This window comes from Miscanthus floridulus, chromosome 6 (genome assembly GCF_019320115.1).
Source record: "Miscanthus floridulus cultivar M001 chromosome 6, ASM1932011v1, whole genome shotgun sequence".
NCBI lineage: Eukaryota > Viridiplantae > Streptophyta > Magnoliopsida > Poales > Poaceae > Miscanthus > Miscanthus floridulus.
Genome location: NC_089585.1, coordinates 75470504 through 75485536, shown reverse-complemented (window position 1 = coordinate 75485536; position 15033 = coordinate 75470504). Strand labels below are relative to the sequence as shown.

The following is a 15033-nucleotide window of genomic DNA, read 5'->3' as shown; positions in this document are numbered from 1 at the left end:
TCACCAAAAAAGGGGAGATTGAAAGCATCTAGGCCCCTAGTTGGATTTCGGTGATTAATGTCAATACAAGATCACTATGACTAACGTGTGTTTTACAGAGACAATTGAGTTAGGTCATGGTAATGGAGATCGATTGGGCAATCGAGGTTGTCATGCCCCTACGATGGAAATCGTTTCGGTTTTCAAAGGATGGACGACAAGGTTAAGGATAACTAGTTCTAAGTGTCAATTGGAGTTGGAGAGACACTTAGAGTAGTTTAGGACTTTGTTTTTCCTTTGGCCGTACTATGAAAGGGGGTATGAACGAGTAGCTTGACCTAGTTAAGTCTAGTGAGTTAGGTGTGGTGCACACTTGTTAAAACTAGCTCTAGGTAGCTCCTATGAATGCCTAAGATCTTTTAGAGCAAACTTCATTCACATATGTTCGGAAGTTGGAAGTGAATGGAGGGTCAAACACTGACCGGACGCTGGTTTCGGTGCGACCGGACGCTGGCCGCAGGGTCCGCTCTGTTCATTTGACCAAGGGGATCAAGTCTGGTGTGACCGGACGCTGGGAGGTCATGTGACCGGACGCTGAGGGCCAGCGTCCGGTCGACTCCAATAAGGGTCCAGACTTGGGAAAGAGTGACCGGACGCGTCCGGTCAGTGTGACCGGACCCTGAGTATCCAGCGTCCGGTCGTTTACAGTAAGCATCCAAGAGCGACCGGACGCGTCCGGTCGGTACTGACCAGACCCTGACAGCGTCCGGTCATCACTTGAAAACTGTTTGCGGGTTGAACTGACCGGAGCGTCCGGTCAAAACGATCGGAGCGTCCGGTCATCCCGCAGAAGCTCATAACGGTTCGTTTTTCAGGCTGCCTTATAAATAGAAGCTCCACTCGTGAGTGGAGCATCTTTTGCTCATTCCAACAGCTGAGAAACACGTTTGTGAGTGCCAAGAAGAGCAAGGTCCTAGTGAGGTGTTTGTGATTTGAGAATCCAAGAGAGTAGCCTCACTAGCAAATCAAGAGTAGCAAAGTGTGCATCCATCTTCTCATTAGGCTTCGCGTGGTCAAGTGAGAGTTCGTGCTTGTTACTCTTGATGATCGCCATCACCTAGACTGCTTGGTGGTGATTGGGAGTTTGGTGTTCACCCGGCGGAGCTTGTGGGTGACCCAACTCAAGTTGTGAGCGGCTTTGGGTGATTCGCCGCGACGGAGTGTCGAAGAATCAACCCGTAGAGAGCACTTGATCCTTGCGTGGATCAAGGGGGAGCTACACCCTAGCGCGGGTGCTCCAACGAGGACTAGTGGGGAGTGGCGACTCTCTGATACCTCGGCAAAACATCGCCGCGTTCCTTTCTCTCTATTTACTTTGAGCACTTACTTTGAGCATTTACGTTGAGCAATTCAATACTTGTTTTTACATCCATAGAATTGTTTGCTAGAGTAAGTTTGGAACTTAGGTTGCGAGGTTGTCGTGCATTAATTTGATATAAACACTTTTCTAGGCACAAGGGGTTAATTGGGCTATCCGTATGATTTGATTATTGCAAGAGAATTTAGAATTAGCCCAATTCACCCCCCCTCTTGGGCATCTTGATCCTTTCAGGCTCCTAGCTGCCGGATTCATAAAAGAAGTATATCATCCTGAGTGGTTAGCAAACCCTGTTCTCGTTCAAAAAAAGAATAAAGAATAGAGAATGTGTGTCGATTACACGGATCTTAACAAACACTGCCCTAAAGACCCCTTCGATCTACCTCAGATAGATGAGGTTGTAGACTCCACCGTCGGCTGCAAACTGCTCTCCGTCCTTGACTGTTACTCCAACTATCACTAGATCTCCCTCAAGGAAGAAGACTAGATCAAGACGTCGTTCATCACGCCCTTCGATGCATACTACTACACCACCATATCCTTCGGACTCAAGAACGTCGGGGCTACATATCAAAGGGCCATCCATATGTGCCTTGATCAACACATCGGCCGCAACGTCAAAGCTTACATCGACGATGTGGTCGTCAAGTCTAAGACCACTGACAATCTTATCGCCGACCTCGAGGAAATGTTCGCCAACCTAAAAAGGTATCGATGGAAGCTAAACCATTCAAAGTGCATCTTTGAGTTCTGTCCGGTATACTGCTGGGCTACATCATCAGCGCCCATTGCATCGAACCCAACCCCAATAAGGTCTCCACCATCACCAACATGAAACGGCCAACATGCGTTAAGGATATATAGAAGCTTACAGGCTACATGGCTGCTCTAAGCCGCTTTATATCGCGCCTCGATGAAAAGGGACTACCTTTCTTCGAACTCCTCAAGGCATCCGAGCGCTTTTCCTGGTCGGAGGAGGTAGATACCGCTTTCGAGCAGCTCAAGTTGTTTCTGACAAAGCCTTCGATCATGACGGTGCCTCGACCAGATAAAACTCTAGTGATCTACAGCACCGCTACTTCTCGTGTCGTCAGCACAGCCAATATCGTCGAACGTGAGGAAGTCGGGCACGCCTATAAAGTGCAACGTCTGGTCTACTTCATCAGCGAGGTCCTTAACGAGCCCAAAACTCGTTATCCTCAGGTCCAAAAGTTGTTATACGTCATTCTGATTACGTCGAGCAAGCTCCGCCACTACTTCGAATATTACAAGATCATCGTGGTCACCGAGTTCTCTCTAGGGGACATTCTCCGCAACAAAGAGGCCAACGGCCGCGTCATCAAATGGGCTATTGAGCTCGGCACATACTCCATCGAATTCAAAAGCAGGCCTACCATCAAGTCTCAGGCGCTCGCTGATTTTGTCACTGAGTGGACCGAGATCCAAGAGCTCATCACCGCTACTTGCCTCGAGCACTGGGTGATGTACTTCGATGGCGCTCTGAATATCAACGGTGCTGGTGCAGGCATTCTGTTCATTACGCTGACCAAGGATAAGCTCTAATACGTTCTTCGGATACACATTCTAGCCTCCAACAATGTCGTCGAATATGAAGCATGTCTCCACGAACTCCATATAGTCGTTGAGCTCGGCGTCAAACGCCTCATGGTATACGGGGACTCCGCGCTGGTCATCGACCAGCTCAACAAAGACTGGTCCTGCTCCAGTGAAAAGATGGATGCATATTGAAGATAAATTCTACGGTATCGATTACCACCACGTGGTACGAGATCAAAATCAGCTCACCGAGCACCTATCCAAGTTAGGCTCCTCTCGCACCGTGATTCCGCCGGGGGTCTTCGTTCAAGATCTTTTGGCGCCATCCATTAAGGAAGATAAGGAAGTTCAGGAAATTCCCCCTGCTAAGCAGCTGGTACTTACAGTACCCTCGCCGGCCGCCAATTGGAGGGAACAGTTCATCAAGTACCTCACCAGCGCTGAAGTAGCCGCCGACAAGACTGAAACCGAACACCTAATCAGTCGAAGCAAGCATTTCATGCTGGTGGACGACAACCTGATGAGGAAAAGGGCCAAGGAAGGGATACTATAGAAAAGCATCACCCAAAAAGAGGGAGTGAAACTACTTCTCGAAATTCACTCTGGTTCCTACGGCAACCACGTGGCCTCGAGAAACCTGGTCGAAAAAGCTTTCCGAGCTGGTTTTTACTGTCCCACGGCCATCTCCGATGTAGAAGACCTCATTCGACGTTGTGAAGCATGCCAATTTTTCGCTAAGCAAATACATGTGCTGGCACAAGAACTACAGACCATCCCAGCTTCCTGACCCTTCGCATCTGAGGACTAGATATGATCGGGCCTTTCAAGCCAGCGCCAGGTGGTTTTCGGTAAGTATACGTCGCCATCAACAAGTTCTCCAAGTGGATTGAGTACAAACCGCTTGTCTCAGCTACTACAAAGAAAGCAGTAGAGCTCTTCGAAGATATCCACAGATTTGGTCTCCCAAACAGGATTATCACTGACCTCGAAACCACATTCACTGGTCATCACTTTTAGGATTTATGCGAAGACCGATGCATCTCCGTCAAATACGTCTTTGTTGCCCATCCTAGAGCCAACGACCAGGTCGAACGGACGAACGGCATGATCCTTGTTGCCCTCAAAAGGAGGCTATATCAGAAAGAAAAAAAAGCATCCGGACAGATGGCTCAAAGAGCTACCAGCTATGGTCTAGGGACTACGCACTTAAGCTAGTCGCAGCACCAGTGTGTCTCCATATTTCTTGGTCTATGGCTCAGAAGCCATACTACCAGCGAACATTGCCTTTCGAGCACCTAGGGTGGAACATTATGATGAAGAGCAAGCCGCAGCTGTTCGGACAGAGGATGTCGATAGAGCCGAGAAAGAACACCTGATCACCTGCATCCGCACAGCCAAATACCTAGAAGGCTTGCGGAGGTACTATGATGGCAACATCAAGGGTCGTTCATTTGCTGCCGGCGCCCTCGTTCTCCGCAGAAAGCAAAAAACCGAAAGGATGCACAAGCTCTCCTCCCTATGTCGTCAAAGAGGTTACCCGACCAGGGTCATACCGGCTGCGTGACTTGGACGGAATCGATATTCCCAATTCATGGCACATCGAGCACTTTATACGTGTCTATCCTTGAAACGCTCCAGATATGTATTCTCCACTCCATGATGAATAAAGTTCTTTTCACCATAATTTGCCTCCGTTATTTCTCCATTACGGCTTAATCTCCACTTACGGTCGCCGAGCTTTAAGTTACTCCTTAATGAACTCCAATACGAGATCGCCATAACTGCTTCGCCACGTTTCTCCATAACTCCAACATGTGATCGCCATAAACACTCCGCCATGTTTTCTCCAAATCTCCAACGTTTTTCGCCGAACAGGTTTCTCCAAATCGCCGACAACGTTTCTCCAAATCTCCAAGATATTTCGCCAATCGCCAAGCAGCACACGTCTTGTTCTGCGCTCTATGGAGAAGACCCAGTCTCTGATCTCTCCCTACACATGCTATGGGCTCCGCGCTCTGCGTTATGGGTGGTCGGCTGTGGTTCCTTGGTCACGCTTATTCCTCCTATATGTGCACGGGCTCCGCGCTCAACATTATGGACTATGGGCTAGCCAAGGCCAAGAGCACAGTAGAGAACGTATATCTCCAAGTTATTTCACAAACCGCCGAGCAGCACACATTCCGCTTTGATCTCTATGGAGAAGACCCAGTCTCTGATCTCTCCCTACACGTGCTATGGGCTCCACGCTCTGCGTTATGGGTGGTCAAATGCGGTTCCTTGGGCATGCCTGTTCCTCCTACACGTGCACGGGCTCCGCGCTCGACGTTATGGACTATGGGCTAGCCAAGGCCAAAGAGTTCAGTAACGAACTAACTGCTCGGACCCTACTTATACTACGTATAATTGCGTTAGGGTTATCACTACAATGATTCTTCACCGAAATACTGGCAAACTGCATAAACATGCACATGTCACTTTATAACATTTATACATAAATGTTTTCTGCGCTCTCGCGCGTTCTAACTACCCTCTCCAGATGTTACAGATCATATCCTCCGAGCAGATTATCGAGTTTCACCATCACCGTCCATCTTGCCGAACAGGTCGATGTCGCCGGCCAGCTTCTTCGCCGCGTACTCCACTTCATCCTCCAACTACTGGTGCTCCACCTCGTCCATCCCTTCGACGAATCCGGCCACTATCGCCTGAAGGTCAACGGTTGGATAGTGGGACCGGACCACCACAAGGGCATGAGTAACGACGGTAACAATGGCGTCGCGGTTGAACCTCTTGAAGTTCTCCCATGCCGCCTTTCACCTCTAGATGATAGTGTCCGAACATGGTGGCCTGCCGCCGAGCTGAGGAGCCACCTCCAGGTCGACGCAGTCGAGCATCGATTTAACTCCGGCGACTACGGCGTCGAACTTGTCCCTTTGGGTCCTGGCCTCCTGCACCAGCACATCAAACTGTGCCTTGACCCTCTGACGATAGTCTGCAAGCATTACAAGGTTCCATCAAGCAAGTAAACTACTTCAACAGTAACTCCGACTAGGAAGTACTCACCTTTCAGCTCCTCGACCAGTTTGTTTGCTCGTCCTGACTCCTTCGCCTTCTCCTCTCGGAGTTGCTCGACGGCCTAGCGCAATTGGCCAAGCTCCACATCTCGCTCTACAAGCACAACAGTCATCCCTAAAAATATGGCTATTCAACTATACAAAGCACATTCGTCGATACGCCATACCTGCTTTCTGCTCGGATACGTTCCTGAGCTGCTCGGACTTCCGCTCTAACTGCTCAAAAGCACTCGACAGTTGCTCAGACTTGCCACGTAACTGCTTGGACAGGACGCCCTTCTGGTATTCCAAGTCCCACATGTTGGACTCAGCAAGGTCTCGCTCGCGCTGGGCCCTCTGGATGTTTCTCTCCATAAGGTGCATCGCCTCCTTGAGTTTTTCATTCTCCTCGACGAGGGGCTCCATCCTCTTTATCAGCTGGCACCACTGCTCGGTAGTTCAAGTTATCCCCTGCAAAAACGCCAAGATTATGAAGAACAATCTCCAACGTCAAAGATGAACATTACAGATGCAGTACTGACCTTGATTTGTTTCATCACTCCGGCAAGGGCGAACTCTAGTCTCCTCAGCTCCCGGGTGGTGTCCTCCTCAACAACCACAACCTCGTCGCCGCATCTACGGAGGATTCAGACAACTTGGGGTCGAGATTCCTCACGTTCGATCTCTTCCACCTCGTCCTCTGTCGTGGATGGAGGCACCACTGGGGGGCTTCGTGGCTGGATAGCGGGTCCGACCACGCCCTGCGACGCCTCGGAAGGCGTTGTTTGCTCCTCGGGCGCCACTGCCTTCGCCGCCCTAGACTCAAGCGTGGCACTGGCATCTCCTGCATTCGCCGCTGAAGACCCGGTGGTTTCCGCCATCGCCCCAGGCACCGTCACCGACCCGTCCACCATCGGCGCCAACTGTTCGCCGCTGCCAAGTCCGCCAGCAGCGGCGGTTGACTCCTCTATAGGCCGCTGAGCACCCGAGGACTCCGGGATGGGGTCTACCGGCATCTCCTCCACCCCGGGACAAGCCTTCGGTCGCTCGTTAGTCTGGATGGGTGGGGTCGACTCCTCCATACGCCTCGCTCTACATCAGATCAGCTCGTCAATCGCCAAAAAGGACAAGGATATGACAACCAAACAACTCCAAGACAAGGGTACTTACGTAGCGGCTTTTTGATAGATTTTTCTGAACCGGCGCTGCCTACCCGAGCCCCCAGCCACGGCCTTGGGGTCGATGCCTATGTCTTGAGGTGGAGGTCCCACAGTCTCCGCCGTCGGCCTCTCCTCTGCTCGTCGCTCTGGGACTCCCCTCGCCTACTGCTCGGGGACTCCCTCTACTCGCCGCTCTGGGACTCCCCTCGCCTGTTGCTCGGGGACTTCCTCTGCCTGCCGCTCCGGGACTCCCCTCGCTTGTTGCTTGGGGTCTCCCTCCGCCCGCCGCTCCGGAACTCCTCCTGCCTGCTGCTCGAGGACTCCCTTCGCTTGCTGCTTGGAGGCTCCTGTCACCTGATGTTGGGGGACTTCCTCCCCTCCCCTCGATTGTTCCTCCACACGTGTGCTGCGTGGAGGCGCTTTTGTGCTCGGTGGAGGAGCAACTAGAACTTCGTCGTCATCCGACCACTCGGACATCGTGGTACTCCGCGTCCGAGTGGTATGGTCATCACCAAACGAGATGCCACCCGGCTTGAGGGGAGCGGCACCCACCGTTTTTCTTTTCTTCCGAGCCGGCTCATCTACCGCTACCCTCTTCCCCAGACTTTCTCCGACACGGGGGATGGACTCTCTGACAAGATGCTAACGGCTCTCTCCTTAGGCTGCGTCGGTGGCCGGGCATCTACTGCCTGCGGCCAATCGCCCCTCGGCACGCTCAAGAAGTACACCGCTCTTTCCTACGAATGGATCATCACATAAGTAAATCAGTCCACTGCTCCGCAACGACAAAAGAAAAAAAGCATCAGGAACACACAATTGAGATATTTACCTGAGGTAGATTTTTACAGTGAAAGGGTCTCGTCTGCCCTAGGCAAGTTGAACGAGGCAAATGGAGCGAATAGCTCTGCAGCCCGCTCTTGCACTACGTCCCTCGACAGCATCTCCGTCCTCTCCCAGGGTACCGTCGATCTCCCCCTTGAAATCAAAGGCTGTGTGAGCCCTCTCCTTGCAGAGCTGGACACGACGCACTATAAAGCTCGCCGCCACCAATCCATCGTTGGTCTTCACGCCCTTTATTAAGCCAAGGAGCTCCCTTACTTGCTCCATATCAGCGCTGCTTGGCATCTTCGGCCAGCTCTTCTGGCTCTCCGGGATGTGGACGACAGGGTGGCTTTGCTTCATGTTGAACCACCTAGCGTTCCACCCCTTCAGCGACGTGTTTAGCGGCACAGTAAGGTACTCACCCACCATTCCATCGCGCAGCTGAAGATACACTCCACCGACCACCTTGGAACCACCGTCGTCTCTCTTCTTCAGCCAGAACAGGTGGCGGAAGAGGTTGAAGTGAGGAAGGATTCCAAGATACGCCTCACAGAAATGTATGAAGATAGATATGTGCAATATGGTGTTTGGGTGGAGGTTGCACAGACTGACTCTCCAGAATTCCAACAAATCCCTCAAGAACGGGTGAACAGGAAAACCTAATCCGCGCCAAAAGTAGTCCTCAAATACTACAGCTTTGTCGGTATGAGGCATTGGGAAGGGCTCACCGAGGGCCGGCCGCCATCCGACTGGTGACGTGGTCAGGAAGAACGCTCGCCTCCACCAATCTGTTGAGCTCCGCCTCCCCCGTGCGCGACGACACCCACTCATCGTCATGGCTGACTCCGGCGCTCGCCTTCTTTGGGCTCACCTTCTTTGGGTTCACAGCTCCCCTCTTTGGCGCCATCTCTCAGATCCGAATGGGGACTGGCGGCGAAAGCGCGCGTAGATGTGAATCTGAAAATGCGAGGGCTGAGGAGAAAGATGAAATGACAAAGTGGCAATGGTGGGAGCGCAGGGTGCGGCGGCGCAGTTATAAAGCACTCCCCCCACCCTTTCGCTTTCAAGGGTTTTTGGGAAACCGCTCCCGCTGATTTGCGCCTCTCCGAATTCTCCGCAAAAGCAAGGTGGACCGTTACCTGGGCTTTTGCGCAACCGCGGCCCGTATCTCTGATTTATCTCCGCAATTTGTTACGGCTCACCGAATATTCGTCGACTTCTCGGCCAACCGTTACGGCTCAGTAATTACTACTGTACAACCATTACTCCGGTATTTTTTCCACGGTTTGTTTTCTCCAAGATTTCCTCTTGTGTCTTGGGGACTACGTCAGCATTATGTCTCGGTTCCTCACCACATTGAGGATTTTTCTTCAGTTGACTGTTGTTTCTGACCCTGGCACCACGTGATCACGTCACCTACTGTCAAGCTCGGGGACTAAGTGGGCACACTTCACCTTGCGGTAAATGTGTTTTTCTCACCTCGAGACTACGCCCGGGGACTGGCTGCCTGCTCGGCTGGTCTTTCACTATTCTTCTACTTTGGACCCTAGCACCACATGACTACGTCATCTACTGACAGGCTCAGGGACTAAGTGGGCACACTTCACCTTACGATGAGTGTGTTTGCTTTAATCTGAAAGACTCCGCGCCTCTTGAAGCTGAAGAAGACTATCTCTCTTTCTCGTGGTCGGACTCTAAGTGGATACACTTGGTCCACTACGAAGAAATTTTCGATTCTGAACTGAGCTCCTTACACCCTTATGGCAAGCTGTACTTGGATTACACTGCTCGGCGACGGTTCACGCTACTCGGCGACGGTTCACACTGCTCGACGACGGTTCACGCTGCTCGGCAACTGCTCATAACTGCTTGGCAACTCATCACAGTGGTCGGACCATGAGTTTGACTACTCGGCTTTGTTCGCACCTGCTCAAACAAGCTCAAGATAGTGTTGCACAACGGGTACCAGGCGCTCGGGGACTAGCTGTAGGGGTACGACCTCGGATACCCACGGCAAACCACATGGGCTACGCTCCCAAAGGCGGCCCAGCCCATAAAACGAAGCCTTGCGAGGCACGACGCTGCTTGACGTCTCCCGCAAGACACCGGAAAGATATCCTAAAGATACTACGTGATCTTGCTTGGATACTTATGATCCCATAATTCCTATAATCTGTTATTACTTTTCAGTTCTCTCTCAGATCTAACCGACTTGTAACCCTGCCCCCGGACTATATAGCCCCGTTTGGCTTGCTAAAACTTAGCTGAATTGGCTAAAAACACTGTTCTAGCTGAATTATTATGAGAGAAAAAACATTGTTCCGGCTAAAAAAACAAGTTAAATAGTGCAGATTATAAGGTAAGCCGAACAGAGCCATAAGGCGAGTAGGAACCCCCTCCAAAGTCACGTAATATCATACGATAGTCAATACAATCCAACAGACCACAGGAGTAGGATATTATGTCGTACAAACGACCTGAATCTATCTAACTCGTATGTCTCTGTTCTCTTCTTATTCTTGATAACACGCCTCTCTACCGATCAATCTACCTTCGTGGGATACCCTTCGGAGAAGGGCCGACGATATTATGTCGACACACCCATCAACCGAAAAGAACACCTCGGGTCACACTTCGCATCCTCTAATTAACGACCAAAACTAGACTCTGAAAATCCGGAGTGTTCTCCAGACTCAAAGCAAATAGTTCAAGGGGTAATTCCCACTCTATTCCGATCTTTTACTCGTCCAAACAAACTGTCAGAGAGCGTTCAACAAAAAGTGTAAACAAACAAGCTAGGAATCGGCAAATCAACTAGGCAGCCTCGCAACTCCCAGAACGCTAACTACCTTGCTTGCCTAAACATTAGCTCCGTCCTAGCCTACACCTGTAACAATCCAATGGAGCAAAGATAAAAAGGGACGTACCCAGTGCTGAGAGCTCCCGCTCTGTGCGGGGTCTGGAAAAGGGTGTTAGTGGCAAGCTTTACCCTCGCCTGTGCAATGCGAGGAGACCGCAACTCGAATCCGGGACCTTCCGGTCACAGGCGGTAAGACTACCGCTTGCACCAGGCCCACCCTTCCCAATGGAGCAAAGATGACAGCCCAAAACTTTTATTCGAAAAAACTAAGGCCATCAACTTTAGAGAAGAGGGGCCTTCATATAGATCCTATTGATGCTGTTTGATCCATCTCTGCCTGAAATCTACGTAGCGCCAGCAGCAACCTCTGAACCATCAGCTGCTTCAGTTCTGCCAAGCAAGAAACATGTGGTCATCAACTGCCAGTCTGCCACTTTACACATCGCAAACAAAAACCCACTTGTCGATAGAGATGACATGGGATAGGACAAATATACTGTACCTCTCAATCCCTTCTCCAACCTCCATTCTGATGAAGTTACCAATTATTACTTTAGAACCAACCTCTTTCGACAAGTCATTCAGCACGGTCTGAAAAGAATGACACCAGGGCCTAAAGCTATCAGAGACAAACAATCCAGAGCAGTAACATAATCAAGAAATACAAAACCCTATTGACTTACCTTAACGTTTGTGTTGTCATTTAAAACATATTTTTGCTCCATGAGCACAACTTCTTCAAAGTACTTCCTCAATCGGCCTTCCACCATTTTTTCCATAGCCATTTGGGATTTCCCTGAGCTTTCGGCCTACAATGGTATCATCTCATTTCTGAAGCAACTCGACACAAACAAAGTGACCACATGAAGGTCTGACCATATCACATGCATGAGTATGTGACGCAACGCTAATAAAGTGTGGCATGACACAGTCGTGGAAGTAAACTAAACACTGCCTAAGAAAAGTCAAATATGCCTATCTTGAGTGTGGCATAAGTCCTGTTATGAACCAAACATGTTGGAGGAAGTGTGGTATCAACCTGTGTTCGAAGTATTTCACGCTCATTTTCTAAAGCGGAAGCAGAAACCAGTTCTTTTGATAAGAATAATGGCTTTGTTGCAACAATCTGCATCGCAATAGATGACCCAACACTTTTGACAGCATCAAGGAGAGTACTGCTATCTTCTGCTTCTAGTGTGACCAATCCAGCAATACGACCCATACCTGAAGCAACAAAAAAAATGCTCAGGAGTTAAGTGAATTACAGAATGAGCAAATGCATCATTCCTGTTGGAAAAAGAAAGAAGAAAAAGGGGCCTTTATTTTTAGCAAAGTATCAAAACAACCAAAAAGAGCCTGCAAACTAGGAGAGTTTTCAAATTACTAACACAAGTCAGCTCAGCAGAACAAACAACAATTAGGACCAAACTAACATGCTCAATTATTGTACTTCAGGAGTACCCAAACAAGCATTATCCACTCAGATGAAATTTCATTTTTCCTCCTTAGTGTTAGTGGAACATTTAAGACAATAGTTGTGCTCAAATTCCAATTTATCATGAGTGTACATCCATGGCTACATTATCATCAAAATCAAAGAAATTGCATCCATATATCAGTAAAAGTGTAAAACAGGAAAATAATTTAAATTCATCAGTGACAAACCTAAGAATTAGATTATTTACTAGAATTAGCGTGAATACACACAAACATACTGTGGTTTCTAGTTAAAAAATCTAGAATGGTGAAGAGATTAGAAAAGGTGAGAAGCAGGTAAGCATGCCCCCTAGTCAGTAGGAAACTGCTTAGTAATATTAATGGTTAATCTAATTTAGTCTGGGGGGAGGGGGGATAAAGTAAAATCTGAAGAATAAAGAATACACATTCTTGAAAAAAAAATAAACTGAGATTCCATCACCTGGCTGGGGACAGGTATGCATATACGATGAAACAACACCATGTGCAGTTGTGGACAGCATGAAACCTCTTCTGAGTTTCACATTCTCCCCAACTATTGCAGCAACTTCTGTAACAGCACTTTGGACAGTTGTTTCCGCGCTGAGCATCGGATGATCAAGATTGATAGACATGTTCTGCAAGGTTGGAGAAATGTATGGTTTCTTAGAAATGACTGAAAAGAGGGACAATATATGATATAAAGCAGCATTATATTTGTGTATAAAATCATGAATCATGAATCTGGGAATATGCCACATAGGGATAATGGCATACCTCTAAAAGTTCAGGACCAAAAGGCATGAACAATTCACCGGGACCCTGAGCAGATAAAGCCATCTTTGCCAATGATGAAGCCTGCATGGTGACAAAATAGAAAAATATTTAAAATAAAGCCACAGATCTGTATAAATAACTCGAAGCATGCAATTGCTACAGAACTGAAGTTGATATATCTGCAACTTGATCAACAGATGAGCGGAAAATTTCCTTTGCATGCATGACTAACATTGTTTACATGATATGCCTACACCTGCAAATATGCATATAGTTCTTGGCACGTAAATGTACCAGCTACCTTTGTATTTCACAACCACTAAAAGAGATATCGGCATTTACTTTTCAAGTGATGAACAAATGATTTAGTGGTGCTTTTTTTTTCTCAAACACACAAGAGAGATGCGTATCATTAACATTATAAGAAGAAAAAAGAGGAAGAGCCCTTACAAACACACACAGCAATACCACAAAGACCATGCTACTAACAAATGTAAGTATCCAATTACTATGTAATCATCTTGAAGAAATGAATCTAAAAACCCTTGCATCTAAATTGTTAATGTCGTTCCATATGTAACTTGCATTTTATGTGTGAAAGGTTTAAGAAGAGATCAACAAAACAGCTCAGCTGCCGATAATTAAGATAAAATTGTTACTGGGAAATGAAACCAACCAGGTACTGGAAAACATCATTTCTTGCTACGAAATCAGTTTCACAGTTAAGCTCAACTACAGCAGCCCTTTTGTCATCTTGTGCGATAGCTAGCAAACCTTCAGCAGCAGTGCGTGAAGACTTTTTGGCAGCAAGAGCAACACCTCTCTTCCTTAGGTCCTTCTGCGCAGCCTCTGAAAGAAATTAACAAACTCAAATAGGAAAAGTGAACTAAACAAATAAGTCAACTAAATCATGACATGGCATGGAGCTAGAAGAGCTAACCAATATCCCAGTTGCAGGCAACTAGGGAGGCCTTGACATCTTTGATTGGAGCACTCGTTCTTTGCCTGAGTTGCTTAATAAGGTTCATTTGCTCTGAAGAAGACACTTCAGAGCTGAATCTCCTAAGAAACACGCCATCTTGGGGAACATGAGTGCTCAATTGATGAGTCTGGAATGCTGAAGAAGAGTATGCCCGAGCGGTTTGCTGCTGAGCACGAAAGAGAAGCCCTAGTATGGACCTCTTAGCACCTTGACCCCAGGCCATTCTCACAGAATATACTGCACCCCCTGACGGTGTATGCGTATCAATGACTCTTTTTTTCCGTCTAAGAAACAATATATGAACATCACAACAGTGCATTTTCCTTTGAGATTAAATCTTTTTTTTTTGAACGTAAACTTTGAGATAAAAAATTATTTTACTCTTTTCACAGTCCTGTTAATTATCACTCCAGCAGCCGATGCATTCCATCAAAGCAATTAGACAATATCACACAGATCTAAAAATAAAAATTGCAGGTGGAGTGACTTTGGAATGGGAATAGAGTTCAGCGGGCACAGACCAGGGACGAACCCAGTAAATAATTCGCGTTGCAATTAGATCAGGTCCGATTCCAAATAGCTTAAGTTCTGCTCGGTTTCGCACAGCAGAAAATGAAGAGAAGGGGCGTACCTGTTAGGTGCTCGTTGCCGGAGAAGGGGCCGACGAAGACCTGGGCATCTGGCGTAGGGCGGCGGCGGCGGCGGCGGCCTTCGTGCCGCTAATAGAGGGGAAGGGGACGCTTAACTGCTTAAGGTCTGGGTTGTGCGAGCGCCGAGCGTGCGCGTCCTAGGCCCGCTTGGGCCGCGCTTCTGAGCTTTCCCGTGCTTCGGCGAGCGAACGCGCTCAGCTCTGCTTCTGGGCCCACTTGGACCGCGCTTAGCTTCGCTTCTGAGCCCACTTGGGCTCTCCGCTTTTCCGTGCTTCTGCGAGCGAACGCGCTCTAAGACCGTCTCCAACGGCATATGCATAAGCGTACCTAAATCCAAAATGCCGCTCGTACAGTAGAAAA

The 15033-nt window shown here is 48.6% G+C and overlaps 3 protein-coding genes across 5 annotated transcripts; 1 reads left to right on the top strand and 2 right to left on the bottom strand.

The window, feature by feature from the left end:
• The first annotated feature begins 2236 nt into the window (after positions 1-2236).
• On the top strand, positions 2237-3467 carry LOC136460716 (uncharacterized). Its single transcript, XM_066460310.1, has 2 exons — positions 2237-2882; positions 3301-3467. Exons 1-2 carry the CDS (start codon positions 2237-2239, stop codon positions 3465-3467), a joined length of 813 nt encoding a protein of 270 aa, XP_066316407.1.
• A 3822-nt stretch (positions 3468-7289) lies between these two features.
• LOC136460715 (uncharacterized) lies at positions 7290-7604 on the bottom strand. Its single transcript, XM_066460309.1, has one exon. The coding sequence runs from the start codon at positions 7602-7604 to the stop codon at positions 7290-7292; it is 315 nt and encodes a 104-aa protein (XP_066316406.1).
• A 3048-nt stretch (positions 7605-10652) lies between these two features.
• LOC136458396 (elongation factor Ts, mitochondrial) lies at positions 10653-14830 on the bottom strand. Of its 3 annotated transcripts, none has more exons than XM_066458339.1 (9): positions 14655-14830; positions 13982-14260; positions 13718-13890; positions 13042-13122; positions 12728-12902; positions 11849-12033; positions 11493-11618; positions 11312-11400; positions 10653-11199 (listed from the first exon to the last, which is right to left on the bottom strand). In XM_066458339.1, the coding sequence occupies exons 2-9, from the start codon at positions 14244-14246 to the stop codon at positions 11154-11156; spliced, it is 1140 nt and encodes a 379-aa protein (XP_066314436.1). In that variant the 5' UTR covers positions 14247-14260; positions 14655-14830; the 3' UTR covers positions 10653-11153. The 3 variants fall into 3 exon arrangements, with proteins under 3 accessions (XP_066314436.1, XP_066314434.1, XP_066314435.1); XM_066458337.1 differs by having other exon boundaries at positions 13982-14307; positions 14655-14829; XM_066458338.1 differs by having other exon boundaries at positions 13982-14269; positions 14655-14829.
• Between the last annotated feature and the right edge of the window lie 203 nt (positions 14831-15033).

Excerpts from the sequence above, each read along its gene's own strand:
- LOC136460715 (XM_066460309.1), bottom strand. The coding sequence starts at position 7,604 with ATGTCCGAGTGGTCGGATGACGACGAAGTTCTAGTTGCTCCTCCACCG.
- LOC136460716 (XM_066460310.1), top strand. The coding sequence starts at position 2,237 with ATGGCTGCTCTAAGCCGCTTTATATCGCGCCTCGATGAAAAGGGACTA. Across the intron at positions 2,883-3,300 it reads TATCAACGGTGCTGGTGCAG|TACCCTCGCCGGCCGCCAAT; the intron begins GCATTCTGTTCA and ends TGGTACTTACAG.
- LOC136458396 (XM_066458339.1), bottom strand. The coding sequence starts at position 14,246 with ATGGCCTGGGGTCAAGGTGCTAAGAGGTCCATACTAGGGCTTCTCTTT. Across the intron at positions 12,903-13,041 it reads TTGGTCCTGAACTTTTAGAG|AACATGTCTATCAATCTTGA; the intron begins GTATGCCATTAT and ends CCAACCTTGCAG. Across the intron at positions 12,034-12,727 it reads GCATACCTGTCCCCAGCCAG|GTATGGGTCGTATTGCTGGA; the intron begins GTGATGGAATCT and ends TTGTTGCTTCAG.